We start from the raw sequence: 19,417 nt of genomic DNA on the forward strand, positions 1-19,417 counted from the left end.
GTACTTGAATGGGAACATGAGTTAACAGGTGTTGGGGTATGTCGTATTCGGTGATTCTTACTGGGTACTTGAATGGAACATGAGTTAACAGGTGTTGGGGTATGTCGTATTCGTTGATTCTTACTGGCTACTTGAATGGGAACATGAGTTAACAGGTGTTGGGGTATGTCGTATTCGGTAATTCTCACTGGGGACTTGGATGAGAACATGAGTTAACAGGTGTTGGGGTATGTCGTATTCGGTGATTCTTACTGGGTACTTGAATGAGAACATAAGATAGCAAGTGTCGGGTATGTCGTATTCGGTAATTCTTACTGGGTACTTGAATGAGAACATGAGATAGCAGGTGTTTGGGTATGTCGTATTCGGTGATTCTTACTGGGTACTTGAATGAGAACATGAGTTAACGGTGTTGGGGTGTGTCGTATTCGGTTATTCTTACTGGGTACTTGAATGAGAACATGAGTTAACAGGTGTTTGGGTGTGTCGTATTCGGTTATTCTTACTGGGTACTTGAATGAGAACATGAGATAGCAGGTGTTTGGGTATGTCGTATTCGGTGATTCTTACTGGGAACTTGAATGAGAACATGAGATAGCAGGTGTCGGGTATGTCGTATTCGGTAATTCTTACTGGGTACTTGAATGAGAACATGAGATAGCAGGTGTTTGGGTATGTCGTATTCGGTGATTCTTACTGGGAACTTGAATGAGAACATGAGATAGCAGGTGTCGGGTATGTCTTATTCGGTAATTCTTACTGGGTACTTGAATGAGAACATGAGATAGCAGGTGTTTGGGTATGTCGTATTCGGTGATTCTTACTGGGTACTTGAATGAGAACATGAGTTAACAGTGTTGGGGTGTGTCGTATTCGGTTATTCTTACTGGGTACTTGAATGAGAACATGAGTTAACAGGTGTTTGGGTGTGTCGTATTCGGTTATTCTTACTGGGTACTTGAATGAGAACATGAGTTAACAGGTGTTGGGGTATGTCGTATCTGGTTATTCTTACTGGGTACTTGGATGAGAACATGAGATAGCAAGTGTTCGGTATATCGTATTCGGTAATTCTTACTGGGTACTTGGATGAGTGCATGAGTTGGGGTCTGTTGTTCTTTGAATACTCACTGTGTACATGAATGAGTTTGCAATTAAATGATGAGGCCTGAAAACTTTAATATATACTGGCCAGGATATTAAGTAAAATTATAGTGACAGAATTTCAGCACGATTAGATACCGTTTTATGCATTTAAGCACATTCATTTACAAACATTTGATATAGCTATTTGGAAATGTTTGATGAAAATATATGTCAACGTTGAAGACTGAGTCACATATCCAGTTCCGGTAAACTTCGCAAACAGCAAATAATCATCTGTGGGAATATAACTTGCTGAAATGAAGAATTATAATGTAATTAGTGCAAAAACTCCTCCAATGGGAAGAGGGTGAGTTTTTATGAAACTTATATGGACACTGTGTTGTTGATGTGTGTTCTGGTATAACACTCTGGGTAATGGAGCTTGTGATACACTTCAACGTCTACGTTCACCACACGTCAATGGCTCTGGAATATATATTCAAAGGCTGTGACCATGCATGTTCCTACTTTATCACAATGTGATTGTTTTACAAGCACCTAACTCCTCTTTGTCTTGGAGTGAGTGAGTGAGTTTGGTTTAACGCCGCTTTTAACAGTATTCCAGTTATATCACTGGAGGAAAGCCCGAAGTGATGCGGGTCTCAGACGTTTACCACTTCGGTGAAACCCACGAGCATGGATATGGTGCTGACAAACCTAGAAACATAATTCGGGCGAAACGGGATTCGAACTGGCAATCATAGTTTTCTGGCGTGCCCAAGGGTCGCAACTCTGCACAGCGAATCGTGGCGCCTTAGACGACTGGGCCACCCGTGCCCCCTTCTTTTTCTTGGAAGATTTAGTTTTAAGGAAGACCCTCTTAGGCTTTCTAAACATTATTAATTTATTTTCACTAATTAAATTCTGACTCATTTTTGTGTTCTTGTGAAATTCAGTGTGTTATTCAACAAACTATACTTGCCGTATAAGGCGACTATGCTTGTCGTTAAGGCAGCTAAAGGGATCGGGTGGTCAGATTCGCTGACTTGGTTGATGCATGTTATCGATCCCCATTGCGTGGATCGATGCTCATGATATCAATCACTGGGTTGTCTGGTTCAGACTCGATTATTTACAGACCGCCGTCATATAGCTGGGTTATTGCTGAGTGCGGCGTTTAACAACAACCAAACCAAACCAAACCGAATCCCGCGTACCAACAGGGGGTGGCAGCCTTATATATAGTCAGAATCATTTATGATCGCAGATGTTTCCGTGCATATAATTCTAATGAACGAAATACGACAATTTCTCGCTCCAAGTTTCGTAGGGTGTTGCTTTCTTTGAACCAAGATTCATGTTTTGTTTTTTCACCCTGCCTCACGACTGCAGTCGGTCTGACATGTTCCATAGTAGGGTCGTGCGTTACCAGTTGTGGTGTGCATTCCACGTGTGTCTCCTGTCATTGGGTGTATACATTTAAATGTATGTTGTGAGCGTTAAAACGACATCCTGGAACAGATAGCATCTCATTCGTGACCAACTCGTGATATTCCGGGGAAAACCGAATAGCGACTCGTGCCCCTCTCATGGCCATTTTTGCGACCGGGTTCCTCTCTTACCTAAAACAATTGAAAACTCGTTGCGTAATGGTTCACATATATTTCCCCATATATTATATATATTTCAAATGAAATTTAAAGCACATCGGGACATGCAGAATTATACAGTATGATTGAACACATTTAACTGTGTCTTGGGAATATTTTTAGATGCAAGACATATGTAAAACAAAAAATTATTTCTGAGGGCTTCTTTGACGAAGAACTTGAAATCATACGCGCATTCTGATTGGTTTGTCGTATTTTCGCGCATAACATTCATCGATAGGGGGACGAGTCTTCTTGCAGGTTACGAAAATGGGGGAGTGGTGACGAATGATATCATCTGCCTCTTTGTCAAACGAGGATGGAACTTTCATCTCACGCACATATCCTTTGACAACCCTGAACTGCGACCATATGTCGTTATTTTATGTCCGTTTCAAGCATCATATCATTCAAGATGCGGAAAAAAACGAAATGAGATTTTCGCAGAACAAATATATGTGCTGTTTTAACATACCCTTCTTCAAATTCGTATGTAAGAAATAAAGCTGATATGATAATTATTTTTAGGTGTTTTTTTTCATTTAAGTAAAAAGATTTCGTTCGATTTAAGCTAGGTTTGTGTTTTGTAAAGTCACATGATCCAAAATGGCTGCGCCCATCGTCTCTGAATGTGTTTAACGAACAAAATCTTGACACTACCTAACGCGTCGAGGCAACATAATAGTGCACAACATTTGGCCCAACATTTTTCACAGGTAAACAGGCTGGTATGATCTGATGAGTAAATGTCAGGTATTTCATACTTGTCTGAACCATAAAAGATGTACATTCCTCATTTTATCACCTATTTTCGTGCTACTGTTGTTGTTTTAACGAGAAGTTTCAGATATGAAAATTGACCTTACAGTCACATTATAGTCCAACAATTCAGATTCCTCTAATTTAGTAGATACATGTTTATCTGATAAATATGTTTACATTTTATCCATAACTAATAAATAATTTAAAAGAAATCCCTGGGAGGAATCAAGGTTGAAAGGCCCCCAGCAGCTTATGATGATCGTGGGAGGTGACCAAATGAATATGAGGGTCAGGTTCCGTGACTTGGTTGATTCCCTGTCATCTTGCTCACAATGTCAACCACTGGTTCGTTAGGTTCAGATTATTGGCAGACTGTTCATATCGTCGTGTTATGAATTTCTCATTACTTGTCTACTTGTCTACGTTACGTTACCTTTGAGAACATTTATTTCTGTTAATACTTGGATGGTCAAATGACCATGTCATGTTAATTTTACAGCGATAATGCCCCACTAAGTGGGACAAGTCGATCAGATGCCATCTTGTTACTGTCTATGATTTAGAACCCCTCCATAACACTAACAGTCAAGTTAAAAATAGATGCACAACATGGTCAGTCACTTGATATAACAGACAGGTAGTTTATAAGCATCAGTTGATATATAATCGGTGCATGTTCTGATTCAAAATTATCATCAGATCAAGTTTGATTAAAATGTGTATCAGTAAAAAAGTAGGTTTTGAGGTATGTTTTTGTTACTTATTGAATATCTTTCCTTGTGTAGCTTAATCTGCAACATAACTTTGTTGACAAGTGGCAAACACTTTGATGTCATAGTGGGCTTTGAAACATCATTAAGCGCATGGTCTCATTTTAGTTAAGAGGATTGACAAAAGGTGGGCTCGAAAACGTGAGATATATCTAGAGTACTGCTGAGTATGGTGTTAAGGAGTTATCAAATAATCATATAAGAAAACAAAACTAATGTTTGTCATGTTTCCACAATTCAGATACATTTGTGAATCTATATTTTTTACATTAAATAATTTCGTAGTTGTACAAAAATAGTAAAATACAATAGAATTTTTAATTACCCCAGATGTGCAGTATCATGTGACCTCTATTGGCCACATACCCAGCGTTCATGTTGTGTGAGCTGACTATTATAAGTATAATGTTGCCACAGTGTTGTGTGGTATCATACTCTATGGTTTGGATATTACGTGGTGCCATATTATAGTTGAAATATTGCTGACCCTGGTATAAACTTTCACTCTCAACAAAGTGGCACTGGCAACACAAGGACTGCCATCTTCCGAAACAAGTCTTTTTCCATGTTTCCTTGTTTAAGATGGAGACGACTGTACAGGTGAAGACGGAGCCACTGGACATTCCAGAGGATAGGGGTCAGCCGTGTGTGGACACCGAGGGGGAGGAGGGGGAGATAGAGGAGACGGGGGTTGATGATGGCCTTCCCCATCAAGAGGCCATGGCCAGAGTTAACAGCACCATAGCTGAACTCATTGAAGTGAGCTTAACCTATATGGTTTAATTTCAGATACAACAAATTGTATGACTGTTTCATTACATTTCACAAAGATGGTAACCACCTTGAGATTACTGTTGTTCCTAGAACCAATAGGTTGTCATGCAAGGCGATTGGGGATTGAGTGGTTACACTGAGTTTACAGTGGGTGTCATCCATCATACCTCAGTCACGGGAATGCCTGGTTTAGGACTTGATTATTTATTGACAACCATGATAAACTACTCAAAAGAAGTTAAAGAAGACCCACTCCTTTCATATTACTATGGTTAATCAGTCATGCCATGACAGATTATCTATACAGTAAACTACGGTTATAACGAACACGCTTATAACGAACTGACGGATATAACGAACTTACTTTTTGGTCCCGACTGCTTGCTGTAGTCATGCTGTATATGTACTTATAACGAACTCAGGTTATAACGAACTAAAATTAGTAGTCCCTTTGAGTTCGTTATAAACATAGTTTACTGTAGTTTGTTGTTTAAGGCAACACGCTAATTGAACATGGAGCTGGCCTCCCAATACAGGTCCACTCAGCTTATTCCATTACCTGCATAATACCATCACTATTCCTGCTATATGACAGTTGTCTATAAATAATTAAGTCTGGACCAGACATTCCAGTGATTGCCATCATGAGCATCAATCTACGATGTTGTGATACAGTGGCATGAATCAAACAAGTCAGTCATGTTAGACCCCTCTTACATGGGTTGCTGAAGACCTATTCTAACTGGGAACTTCATGGTTAGATAGTATAACTATGGTGATCTGAATATGTTTTTCACTTAAAACATCTTTTATCACTCACTGAATAGACCCGTGGAGATCCAGGGTAGAATAGGTCTTCAGAAACCCATGCCTGCCGTAAAAGGGGACAATGCTTGCCGTAAGAGGTGACTAACGGGATTGGGTGGTCAGGCTCGCTGACTTTGTTGATGCATGTCATCGTATCCCAATTGCGTGGATCGATGCTCATGATGACAATCACTGGATTGTCTGGTCCAGACTCGATTATTCACAGACCGCCATCATGTAGCTGGAATATTGCTGAGTGCAATCTGTAATGCAATCTCATTTACATCAGATCTGTTACTCCTATCAAATCAAAGAAAAAGACCTGACCTAATAAAATTGCTCCAAGTGAGCTTGTGGCGCAATGTGTACGTAAATATGGAAAACTTGTTCCCTGCGATGTATGAATGTGTGTCAGCATTGACCATTATGTGTTGCCAGTCAGACCCACTGCTGAAGGACCTTCCTGGTGAGGTGACATTAGAAGAGGTGAACTCGGCCATTGCAGTGGAGTACGGCCAGGCCATGGTGGTAGACGTGATGCGGGCAGATGGGGAAGTACTCAGTAAGTCATGTGACTCTAACTGGATCCTGGCTATGTCTTGCTCCTAAACCATTGTAGTGTTTTCACTGAATCCTTCCAAATGTGTTTCCATTTTAAATTTGGTTTGATAATTTAAAAAGCTTAACTCCTCGTTATTATCCCCCGCCTCGAAGTGGAAGGGTATATAGGAATGGGTGCCGTCTGTCCGACAGATCTTGAAAACCGTACCATATTTCTTCACCAAATTTGGCACATAGATGGGTCTAGTGGTGAACTGGTGCCTTTTGATAGTTTGGGATTTAAAAAAAATAGTTTTTGAGTTTCCATGACAACGACTTTGACTTAGACTGAAAATCGCGGTAGTCCTCGTTTCCGGAGCAGATCTTGAAAACCGTACCATATTTCTTTACCAAACTTGGCACATAGATAGGTCTAGTGGTGAACTGGTGCCTTTTGAAAGTTTGGGATTTTAAAAAAAAGTTATTTTTCGAGTTTTCATGGCAACGACTTTGATTTAAACTGAAAATGGTGGTAGTCCTCGTTTCCGGAGCAGATCTTGAAAACCAGACCATATTTCTTCACCAAACTTGGCACATAAAGTGCAGATGGCAAAACAACACCAGTAATAACTTTTTTTATTGCTGCAATTAGGCCATTTACAAAAAGCTAATGCATTGCACACAACCGGACATGTCATATTGGCGGGGGATATGAGTATTTCATGCTTGCTTGTAAGACGTGACAGCATGCGTTACTGAAATATGTGAAATACTTGGCTATCACAAATATGTGTTGTACATGTATCTAGCATTTGCACACTCTGGGTCATGTTCCCTAGTAACCTTTCAGCTTCTAAATCGTGGGTAATATGTTTTTTTACTTTATCATTACAAAGTCAAACATTATCTGACTGATGAGATGCCAAGGTTATGTCATAATTATGTGCATATTTATAATTCACCAAATCCACACAGTAAAGCGTGCTCATAGCGCTACATTATTACCCCAGTCAATGGATCAGCGTGCACTCGATTTTCATTCTCAGCTCCTTGGGGAGTATACATTGCCAGCTGCCTGCATCTTTCCGAGGCAAGGGAGTTAACTGACTATGAAAGTCCAGTTTCCACCCTTGCCGAATTAGGCTGGTATTATGGAGTTACATTTTAGCTGGACTAACGAGTCTATGCATAGTCAAATCAAAATCGCGCACCGAAATCGAAATCAGGTTCATAAACTGTTGTGCAGATTTCGGTCGATTGCAGAATTTGCAAATCATGTGCACCACCAACTTGCTGTCAGCAGATATTTTCAAAATCTTTTCATGTTTTTAATCAAGGTGCTCACATGATTTGATGCATTTCGCGATGTAAGACCGGATTTATCACAATATAGATCTTGATTATCGATCAGATCGTCCTGACTGGGCGCCACCATTTTGTATGAAGCAAAATCAAGTGATACGAGAGGCGGAATTTGATTGTTCCATAGGAGAGGTATAGGAGGGACATAACTGGTAATAGCAACTGGCGCTACGATCGAGCCCAGTAATTCCTGCCTAGTTCGGCAAGGGTGGAAACTGGACTTTTAATGTCAGTTAACTCTCTTGCCTCGGGAAGATGGCTGCCTGTGAGGCGCTTTAAGGTTAACAGTCACATTACCTTCTCATCCTACCGGGAAGTCACAATATGGCTGAAATACTGTCGATGTGACTTTAGATTTTAACTCATTCACTCATCCTACTGGTTACCCCTGCTTAACACCTCTGGCTAGTCCTGCACCATGACTGTGGAATATTTTTATTTTATGAAAAAAAACACAATCTAGAAACATATACAAAAGCAAGTCTAGCCAGCTCTAGCTAGCTCTATTCCACATATGAAATCAGCATCGGCAAAATTTTTGTATTTAATTTTAGAGTCAAGAAGGGTATTGTGTAATATAAGATTTCATGGACTACATGTTAGTCTAACCTCTGGTGGACAGATGCACATTTCGGACAAAGTCACCTGCCTAAGGAAACACCATATGTGAAACATGTGCTCGAGTCTATTTTCGGTAACCTTTTGACTTAACTTCAAAGAGTTCAAAACTGTGCTGCCAGGCTTGTTACAAAATCCAAAAAGTTTGACCATATCACACCGATTCTACGTAACCTCCACTGGCTTAAAATCAATGAGAGAATCCAGTATAGAGTGATGCTGATTGTGTTCAATGCGAGACACAATCAAAAACCAACTTATATCAGCGAGCTTCTTGAAGAAGAGTACGTGCCTGGGAGATCTCTCAGATCAAGCTGCCAGTCCCTACTCTCTGTGCCTAGGGTTAGAACGGCGTCTTTTGGAGGTCGGAGTTTCGCCAAAGTTGCCCCTGAGCTATGGAATAGGCTGCCATTGGATATCAGGAACATTGACAGTCCAACTTTGTTCCGATCAAGACTCAAAATCTATCTTTTCACCAAATCTTTCTTGGAGTATTGAGGCTTTGTGTTTTCCTAGCTGTGTAATGTCTCTTTTTGTGTAGACTCAAATGAAGCGCTTTTGAGCAGTTCTTCAAACTGGATACCAGCGCTATATAAATCTGTAGTTATTATATTATTATTATTAATTAGGTTTAAAGTGTCATAAAAACATATTTATTACTAAGTTTTTTAAAGAATTTGCATCAAATGATACTGATCCTGCATACAAAATTACACACTGAAAATGAAAATAGTGTTAATTTATGCAACTAGACAATATCCTTAAAATCAGATCATAGTGCTTGCTACTGCTGCACATTGTGTTTAGTTATTTGATAGGCTCGATGCAACACTGTGTAATCCTGCATGTGATGTGGTTTCAGAGATTGTGGTTGTGCAGGATGCCAGTGTTCTTGATCTGAAACATGCTATCAGAAGACATGTCACTCTGCGTCAGTCCAGGAGAGGCGGGACAACCATCATCAGCTGGTATGTTATCACAGGACTTGGTGGAGGGCACACATATACATATTACATATAGCATTATTTTGAGGCTCTTTAGTTTTTCTGATATTTTTCAGGCAGAGAAATATAGGAAATATGTACAGCTTTTACAGTGTTTAGAAAGAATGTGCTGTGAGCTGGTGGCTAAAAATGAAAATAGATGGTGCCATAATATCCATAATTAATGAGCCAAACAGCACAGCCATGCTCACTAAAAGGCTTTTCGATTTTATGTTTATGATCATTGATAAGCTTTGAGAAAATTTATCAATGTTTAGCCATATTTGCCAGAATCCCATCCTCATAGATTATCAATGATTACATTGTGTGGTGGCCTCCCTTGTTTCTAAACTTCTCCTTGGTCTAGCAGGTTCATCCTTCTATTAGCATAGATGTAACACTCCATCTTTATGGGACCGCCTCCGTGTCTAGTGGTAGAGCGTCCGCCCGGAGAGCGGAAGGTCCGGGGTTCAATCCCAGGCTGCGTCATACCAAAGACGTTAAAAGATGTCCTTGTTGTTATCCTGTCTGGCGCTCGGCATGAAGGGGCTAAAACAAGGACTGTTTGGCTCGCAGTCAGTATACTGTGTCTGAGTGGGGTATTCATGTTAAACTGCGGCATGGTATCTCAGTGAGCTAGCACTATAAATCGGCATCGGTCCGGACTAGTACAAGCAGCCACACACACACACACGTACATGCACGTCGCTATATAAGTGCAATAATCTTGCACACGACCTTAAACCCCATTTCACCTCACCTCACCTCACCTCACCTCACCATCGTTACGGTTAGCTGGCAACAGTGTACACATCAGTACGACAAACAGTCTACAGCTAACCAGGAGCTGGATGTGTCTGTCAGATTTATGCATCTGTACATACTGTGCATTGAAGAACTGGAACACTTGGATAACCCTTGCAGTTCATGAGGCCTTCAAACAAGTGACAATGAACACATCAACAGTACATTCATTCATAAAACACTTCCCTGTGTAATACTGATGGCAATCACTGCACACTTCATAGTCTAGCCAAAACTCAAGAAGGGAGAAGAAGAAGTTGGCCAAAAGCTTTAGCTAATGACAGCAACATACTTTGAGCTATTTTGAAGATATGCCAATCTACAGCATGTAAACAAAAGAAATCTGAAATTTGATCACTGTAATATTATATTTGGCCTAAAGTCTTTTGGGCCAGGTCGGATACTTTTTGGTTTTGTTTTGTAATCCGTTAAAAATAGCGCAGACAATAAATGTGAGCCACCAGGAGAATCGGGACCTTATTGGTGCTAGGATCCAATTGTGCTTTGGTGTGCTTAAGACGTTTGATGTCAACTTACTTCAGTGAAGATCGCCATGTGTGATGTCATGTATCTCTGTAATAAATGTGAATTGAAGCTTGTGAATTGTATTTTTCTGTTCTGAATATGGTGTAGTTTTAAAATATAGTGAGAAGTCACAATATGATTTTTCACCCATAAGGTTGGTTGGTTGGTTGGTCACAAATGTTCATTAATACTATTTTTAATAGATCACAGTTTGTGTCTTTTTGCTGTTGTTAGTCAATAGGGGAAGCAACTAAATGCACAATTAAGAATAAGGATTGGTTTATGAAATTGGATCACATGGTTTTCAGGCAGGGCTGTATGTATGCAGTGGTGTTAGGGGCGGTCGGGTAGCATAGTGGTTTAAGCGTTCGCTCGTCACACTGAGGACCCGGGTTCGATTCTCGACAAGGGTACAATGTGTGAAGCCCATTTCTGGTGTCCCCCACCGTGATATTGCTGGAATATTGCTAAAAGTGGCGTAAAACCATACTCACTCACTCAGTGGTGTTAACAGATGAATGAGTCGTACTTGTCGGCTTGTATAGGCTTAAGGACTTAAATTAGGCAGTGGGCTTAAGATTAGATCTGTGTTGAACGGGTTTAAACGTTCAATAAATGCCTTGAAGTTGCTAGCCATAGTTAACTGCCGTTACATAGATATATTACAATATGTTTTTCTCTTCTTGTTAGATATTAATTATAACACCATGTCGCAAAAGACATGTTCAGCACTTCTCAACAACTAATATTGAAACACTGATGTGTGAATTTGCATATTGAAATTGTGTACTGGTTGTGTTGGATACAAATAAGGCCATTGTGACAATGAAATAAAGTAAGAATGTCCAAATGAATCAGAAAAAGGCCTTGAATTTGGTGTTTCGAGTATTGTGAGAACCAGGACTACGTTTCATGAGGCGGTGTGTGTTGTCTGTCACCAGGAGGTACATCTGGAGGAGCTACTGGCTTTATTTCGATGGGCAGAAACTCAGCGACGACAGGAGGACCCTAAAATCGTATGTTATTGGTTCTGTTTTCACTTACTCTCATATTACAAAATTAACAGCATGGATTTAAAGTGCATCATTTTCTCAAAGTACCGGTAAATGTACAAGTGATTTCTAATATCTTCAAAATCTTGTGTGCATGGTGATATATGAGAAATGCAGCTCAATGGTGACAACACTGAAATCCATGTAGTCCAGCTAATGTTGACAAACAGATATGGGTTATCTCCCTTTGACATATAAACGTTGTGACGTTTGTGATAATCTTGTATTTGGTGTTTGTTTATTTGTTGTTTAACGCCGCACTCAGCAATATTCCAGCTATGTGATGGCAGTCTGTAAATAATCGAGTCTGGACCAGACAATCCAGTGATTGACATCATGAGCATCGATCCACGCAATTCGGGTTCGATGACATGTATGAACCATGTCAGCGAGCCTGACCACCAGATCCTGTTTGTCGCCTCTTACGTCAAGTATAGTCGCCTTTTACAGCAAGCATGGGTTGCAGAAAACCTGATCTGCACGGGTCTGTATTTGGCGTAGAAATGTCCTTGGTTGTCAGTCTGAACATATCTTAGCAGCTATGCTACTGACACTGGTTTTAAGAAGTTTATCATCCAGGTTGTATCAGCTCCTTTGGAAATAATGAGGATCAGATGGATGCAGTGTGTGATAGAATTGATTCAGACAATGAACCACTTTCTTTTCTCTTATTCATTGAACACACATTCCACACTTCATATATTGTGGTGTATTATATGTTGATTCAAATGAAGACATTGATAATTTCATTTCAGTTATGGAATTCGAAATCGAGATGAGATCATGTTCATCCACAAACTTAGGAAAACATGAACATAAAGGAGTGACATGTTGGATTTACAAAAAGCAGAGCCATCAATGTGATTTTGGAAAACTTGAATCATCTAGATGGACAGGAAAAGGTGAGTCATTTTTGTGGCTCTGGAAAATGTGAGTCATCTTTGTGGTTCAGAAAAACGTGAGTCATCTAGGTGGACAGGAAAATGTGAATTCTAATGGGATCAAATGACAAAATGTGAATCACCTGAGTGGGACAGGAAAGTGTGAATCATCTTGATGGGACTGAAGACTGGAATCATTGAGGTGGGACGAAAAAGCCGAATTCGAAATCGAGATGAGATCATGTTCATCCACAAACTTAGGAAAACATGAACATAAAGGAGTGACATGTTGGATTTACAAAAAGCAGAGCCATCAATGTGATTTTGGAAAACTTGAATCATCTAGATGGACAGGAAAATGTGAGTCATCTTTGTGGTTCAGGAAAATGTGAGTCATCTAGTTGGTTCAGGAAAAGGTGAGTCATTTTTGTGGCTCTGGAAAATGTGAGTCATCTTTGTGGTTCAGAAAAACGTGAGTCATCTAGGTGGACAGGAAAATGTGAGTCATCTTTGTGGCTCTGGAAAATGTGAGTCATCTAGGTGGACAGCAAACTGAGTCGTCTTTGTGGTTCAGGAACATGTGAGTCATCTAGGTGGACAGGAAACTGTGAGTCATCTTTGTGGCTCTAGAAAATGTGAGTCAACTTCATGTAACAGGAAGATGTGAGCCATCTAGGTGGAACAGGAAAATGTGAATTCTAATGGGATCAAATGACAAAATGTGAATCACCTGAGTGGGACAGGAAAGTGTGAATCATCTTGATGGGACTGAAGACTGGAATCATTGAGGTGGGACGAAAAAGCCGAATTCGAAATCGAGATGAGATCATGTTCATCCACAAACTTAGGAAAACATGAACATAAAGGAGTGACATGTTGGATTTACAAAAAGCAGAGCCATCAATGTGATTTTGGAAAACTTGAATCATCTAGATGGACAGGAAAATGTGAGTCATCTTTGTGGTTCAGGAAAATGTGAGTCATCTAGTTGGTTCAGGAAAAGGTGAGTCATTTTTGTGGCTCTGGAAAATGTGAGTCATCTTTGTGGTTCAGAAAAACGTGAGTCATCTAGGTGGACAGGAAAATGTGAGTCATCTTTGTGGCTCTGGAAAATGTGAGTCATCTAGGTGGACAGCAAACTGAGTCGTCTTTGTGGTTCAGGAACATGTGAGTCATCTAGGTGGACAGGAAACTGTGAGTCATCTTTGTGGCTCTAGAAAATGTGAGTCAACTTCATGTAACAGGAAGATGTGAGCCATTTAGGTGGGACAGGAAAATGTGAATTCTAATGGGATCAAATGACAAAATGTGAATCACCTGAGTGGGACAGGAAAGTGTGAATCATCTTGATGGGACTGAAGACTGGAATCATTGAGGTGGGACGAAAAAGCCAGACATGACACTGAGGAGAAAGAAGGAAACGTGATTCTTCAAGACTGGACTGTGGAAAAAATGAATCGTCTGTGAGTGAATCATTTGACTGACAGTGATGTGAAACAGTTCCTACCCCTGATGTCATATTCTTCTGGAGGACTAGTGATGTGAATGAGTCTCTACCCCTGATTTGCCATTTGTCATTAGTAGGACTAGTGAGTAAAATGAGTTTCTACCACTGATGTGCCCCGATTATGATTCTTGGTTTCTCAGCACTGTCTGTCTGCTTGTGGCTTTCACCAATGTAGTAGGCATATACAAGGGGTGAAACTGCTTTGCTTCCCTCCTAGCTTACTGCTATACAGCTGAAATACTGGTACTGGTACTGTACAGACGTTGAAGTGACAGAGAGTAAGTGTTCTTCTGTGGACAAGTACTGTGTGCCAACCACCCACCCAGACAATCTCTATTTTCATGATGAGATATCTTTACAATCTGCACACACTGACACATGTTTTCTGTTTAAGGTATTTGAACATGGTAATTATCAATCAAACATTGATGTTCACTTAAACTCACTCAGTGAAAAGTATTTGAGGTGAGCACGGTGAGGTGAAATGGGGTTTAACGTTGCGTCCATGATTATTGCGTTTATATAGCGACATGCATGAACGTGTGTGTGTGTGTGTGTGTGTGTGTGGCTACTTGTACTAGTCAGGACTGATGCCGATTTGTTGTGCTAGCTCACTGACATACCATGCCGTAGTTTAACATGAATACCCCATTCAGACCCAGTATACGAACTCCGAGCCGACCAGTCCTTGTTTTAGCCACTTACTGCCGAGCGCCAGACAGGATAACAACAAGTACCATCATTTAACGTCTTTTGGTATGCCGCGGTCGGGGATAGAACCCCGGACCCTCCGCTCTCCGGGCGGATGCTCTAGCTCTAGACCATGGAGGCGGTCTTTTCAGTGATTGACTGCCTCCCCCGACAGACTGTCTTCCAAGGAGAGCGCAAGGTCTGTGGTTCAATCCCCTGCTGGCATCTTACCCAAAGATGTTAAAAGATGGAACCCTTTGTTACACTGCTTGGTGCTTGGCATTAAGTGAAATGCATAGACTGTTTTGGCTCTGAGTGGGTATAATGTGTCTGAGTAGGTTTTCCGTGTTAAAAGTGTGGCATAGTATCTCAGTGGGCTAGCACTATAAAACCTTCACAAGTTCAGACTAATACAAGCAGCCATGCACACTTGTGCATACATGTTGCTCAACCTGTGAAGACCCGGGGTAGAATTGGCCGTCAGCAGCCCATACTTGCTGTAAAAGGCGACTATGCTTGTCATAAGAGGCGACTAACGGGATTGGGTGGTCAGACTCACTGACTTGGTTCATGCATGTCATCGTCTCCCAATTGCATTGATTGATGCTCATGGTGTCAATCACTGGGTTGTCTGGTCCAGACTCGATTATTTACAGACCACCGTCATATAGCTGGAATATTGCTAAGTGCGGCGTTAAACAACAAATAAACAAATAAACAACTTAAACCCAAATTCTCTTCTTGTATGTCTGTGATACTTGATGCAAGTGACACACAAATGAGTTGCTTGAACTACACAGGTTCCCTGTACAGTGATCACCATTTGTAGATCTTGGCTGTTCTTTCCATCAATGGACCCGTGAAGATCCAGGTTAGAATAAGTCTCCAGCAACCCATGCTTGCGATAAAAGGCGACTATGCTTGTCCTTGGGTGGTCAGGCTCGCTAAATTGGTTGATGAATGTCATCAATGCCAATTGTGTGGATCGATGCTCATGATGTCAATCACTGGATCGTCTGGTCCAGATTCGATTATTTACAGGCCGCCGTCCTACAGCTTTAACATTGCTGAGTGCGGCGTTAAACAACAAACACGCAATTAAACAAACAAACAAACAAGCAAACAAAACGTTCCATCAATGCATATTATGGCAAGTTCTTGTTTGTTGTTAAGGCCATACTTAGGAGATAAACGTACTGTGTTTGAAAATTAGATTAATGCTAGGCCGAATTGATAGTCCCAAATTTCATTTGAAACCGAAACTGTACGTTTATCTCCTTCTACCATGACCGCTTTAAAATCGAACTCCTTCGCTCAGCGTAAGATGGTGTGTGATCCGTCATGGCACGAGAGTCGAATTGAACTCGTCTGTGAAAGGGGTGGTAGGTGTCTTTGGTTGTTGTTTTTTTTAACATTGTAACGTAACGATTGACTGTCGAATCTGAACCCTGCTCAATCGAAGAATTGTACTATTTCTGATCGGCCGGCGAGTCAGTGTTGTAGCACAATCAAGGACTGTTGATTATAAAGACCAGTGAGGTTGATGATTTCACGTGCCTCTACACCCGCGGAGAGTGGCTCTAACTCAATGATTTGTGTTAATGTGTTAACTTGGGATTCCTTTGAAATTGTTTTCATCGTTAGGACAGAGGATTATAGCCACGCGGTTTTAAAGTGTACCAACATGGATCGTCGACAGGTTTGCAGGGAAGCTGGTAGAAGGCAGGATTCTGGTGGTTCAATTTTGACATGTATTTTTTTAATGATGCAGCTGGGCACGAGGGAGGATGAATTGCCCAAATTCAGGGTTTTGCCTGACCCTTATCTTGCAAGTCCCTTGGGTGATTTTTGATGGATTCCTAATGGGTCATTGTGATAATCTCTATCCCAACATCGTCGATTCGACGACAAATTATTTGTATATGTGCCCAATGAAGCGGTCATAAAATCAGACGCATGTTTTTCAATCCAAATTGATTATGTCAAATTTTATTGGCTGACAAATCAAATTCGAGTATTTCAAGTAGTCATGGTAGAATGAGCAATATTCCAGCTATTTGATGGCGATCTGTAAACAAATTAGCCGGGACCAGACAATCCAGGGATTGACATCATAAGCATCTATCTACGCAATTGTGATATGATGACATGCATGAACCAAGTTTGAGCCTGACCACCTGATCCCGTTAGTCCATTTCTAACCCTGATCGTCACGGTGATTATACAAAATGTAACACAGAGAAGGTAATGTAGATTGCTGATTTAAAGGCACAAGTAGATCAGAGGAAATACCATATTCGACGCAATAAGCGCCCCGCTCTATTAAGCGCCCACGGCGATATTTGCGAATATATTGGCTAGTGAACACTTTCAATAAGCACCCCTTCCGATTGATTAATGTACACAAGACTTATTTATTCGTGTATAATACGCACTCGTGTGTTATATGCACCCTTAATTATGGGCAACTAAATCCTGGAAAAATATATATGTTGTATATAAACATTTCAGGCTGTAAGCATAAACCACGAAATTTACGATCTTTCAACTCTGTTTTATTTTTCACCAAAATATTATTGTAATAAAAGCCCCCTATTTCTTAATTTGAGAGCGACCTGGGCGCTTATTACGTCAAATACGGTAATCTCAGTTTTTAGCATTAGAAATGTCTCGCATTAAAGCTTAATTTTCCTTTCATCTGTAAATTCGGTATTCTGCTACCGGTCAACTCCCCTGGACAGCCTGGAGGTCTTCGGGTACCAGCCGGTGTCGCAGCCGGTCAAGATGCAGCAATAGGAACAGGTGAAGCATGGGTAGAAATCTTCCACGTTCAGGTTGACACACACCTCTTTGTCTGATGATGACAGCCACCACATGCTCTCACACTCCTCCTCACTGCCACACCTATAGGTACAGACAGACAGTGTCAGAAAGTACTCGGCACTGCCACACCAAGATATAGACAGACAGTGTCAGAAAGTACTCGGCACTGCCACGCCTATAGGCACAGACAGACAGTGTCAGAAAGTACTCGGCACAGCCACACCAAGATACAGACAGACAGTGTCAGAAAGTACTCGGCACTGCCACACCAAGATACAGACAGACAGTGTCAGAAAGTACTCGGCACTGCCACACCTATAGGCACAGACACACAGTGTCAGAAAGTACTCGGCACTGTCACACCTATAGGTACAGACACACAGTGTCAGAAAGTACTCGGCACTGCCACACCTAGGTACAGACAGACCGTGTCAGAAAGTACTCGGCACTGCCACACCTAGGTACGTACAGACAGTGTCAAAAAGTACTCGGCACTGTCACACCAAGGTACAGACAGACACACAGTGTCAGAAAGTACTCGGCACTGCCACACCAAGGTACAGACAGACACAGTGTCAGAAAGTACTCGGCACTGCCACATCAAGGTACAGATAGACACACAGTGTCAGAAAGTACTCGGCACTGTCACATCAAGGTACAGATAGACACACAGTGTCAGAAAGTACTCGGTACTGTCACACCAAGGTACAGACAGACACACAGTGTCAGAAAGTACTCGGCATTGCCACATCAAGGTACAAACAGACACACAGTGTCAGAAAGTGGTCTGCACTGCGACGCCTAGGTTTGTTTGTTTGTTTGCTGTTTAACGCCGCACTCATCAATATTCCAGCTATATGGTGTAAATAATCGAGTCTGAACCAGACAGTCCAGTGATTGACATCATGAGCATCGATCCAGGCAATTGGGATAGGATGACATGCATTAACCCAGTCAGCAAGCCTGACCACCCGATCCCGTTAGTCGCCTCTTACGACAAGCATAGTCGCCTTTTACGGCAGCAAGCATGGGCTGCTGAAGATCTATTCTACCCCGGATCTTCACGGGTGTACAGTAATTGTGGTAAGGTGGGGTATTTCGATTACACTCAGTTAATCCCACCCCTCACTTGAAAATATGACAAACTCCATAATACTAGAGACAAAAAGCTCAGCTACCCCTTCTCGTAAGTAGTCCCTCATATCCCGGACGGGACTCAACCCCCAAAAGTACTAGAATCTGTACTTGATCCCGTTAGTCTCTCTAAGGACAGGCATTGTCGCATTTTACGGCAAGAATGGGTTGCTGAAGACCAATTCTAACATGGATCTTCACGGGCACCTGGGTACAGACAGACACACAGTGTCAGAAAGTACTCGACACTGCCACACCAAGGTACAGACAGACACACAGTGTCAGAAAGTGGTCTGCACTGCGACACCTGGGTACAGACAGACAGTGTCAGAAAGTCCTGATTGTGTCACTGCCGCCTGCAAAGTGTCGGATATAATGTAACAAAATACCACACACAATCGTATCTTGGCATAGAGATTTCATGGATTATTGATGTACATGGCACACAGCACGGTCGATCGGTCCCTACATTGCTGTTGAGTCACACGGAATTGGTGCGGCTGAGGTGTAAATCAGTTACCCTGAGTATCTTATTTCCAAAACTTCCTTTCTTTTATTGCGGAGGTTACAGAAGACGATTTATTCACGATGAGGGCACACGTACAAATCACGTGCCCTCGAGTCGTGCTCTCGATCGGGAAATACCGTAA

General features: G+C 41.4%; 1 protein-coding gene across 1 annotated transcript; it reads left to right on the top strand.

Moving 5' to 3' along the window:
• Positions 1-3,339: 3,339 nt before the first annotated feature.
• On the top strand, positions 3,340-12,714 carry LOC139468055 (U11/U12 small nuclear ribonucleoprotein 25 kDa protein-like). Its single transcript, XM_071249758.1, has 6 exons — positions 3,340-3,451; positions 4,850-5,026; positions 6,287-6,410; positions 9,231-9,336; positions 11,622-11,696; positions 12,488-12,714. The coding sequence occupies exons 1-6, from the start codon at positions 3,365-3,367 to the stop codon at positions 12,543-12,545; spliced, it is 627 nt and encodes a 208-aa protein (XP_071105859.1). The 5' UTR covers positions 3,340-3,364; the 3' UTR covers positions 12,546-12,714.
• The last annotated feature ends 6,703 nt before the right edge of the window (positions 12,715-19,417 follow it).

The sequence above is a fragment of the Haliotis cracherodii genome, unplaced genomic scaffold (assembly GCF_022045235.1).
Source record: "Haliotis cracherodii isolate W230 unplaced genomic scaffold, xgHalCrac1.p SCAF_1, whole genome shotgun sequence".
NCBI lineage: Eukaryota > Metazoa > Mollusca > Gastropoda > Lepetellida > Haliotidae > Haliotis > Haliotis cracherodii.

Coding starts and splice junctions, on each gene's coding strand:
- LOC139468055 (XM_071249758.1), top strand. CDS start 3,365: ATGTGTTTAACGAACAAAATCTTGACACTACCTAACGCGTCGAGGCAA. Junction 3,452..4,849: donor TGGCCCAACATTTTTCACAG/GTAAACAGGCTG, acceptor TCCTTGTTTAAG/ATGGAGACGACTGTACAGGT. Junction 6,411..9,230: donor GGCAGATGGGGAAGTACTCA/GTAAGTCATGTG, acceptor ATGTGGTTTCAG/AGATTGTGGTTGTGCAGGAT.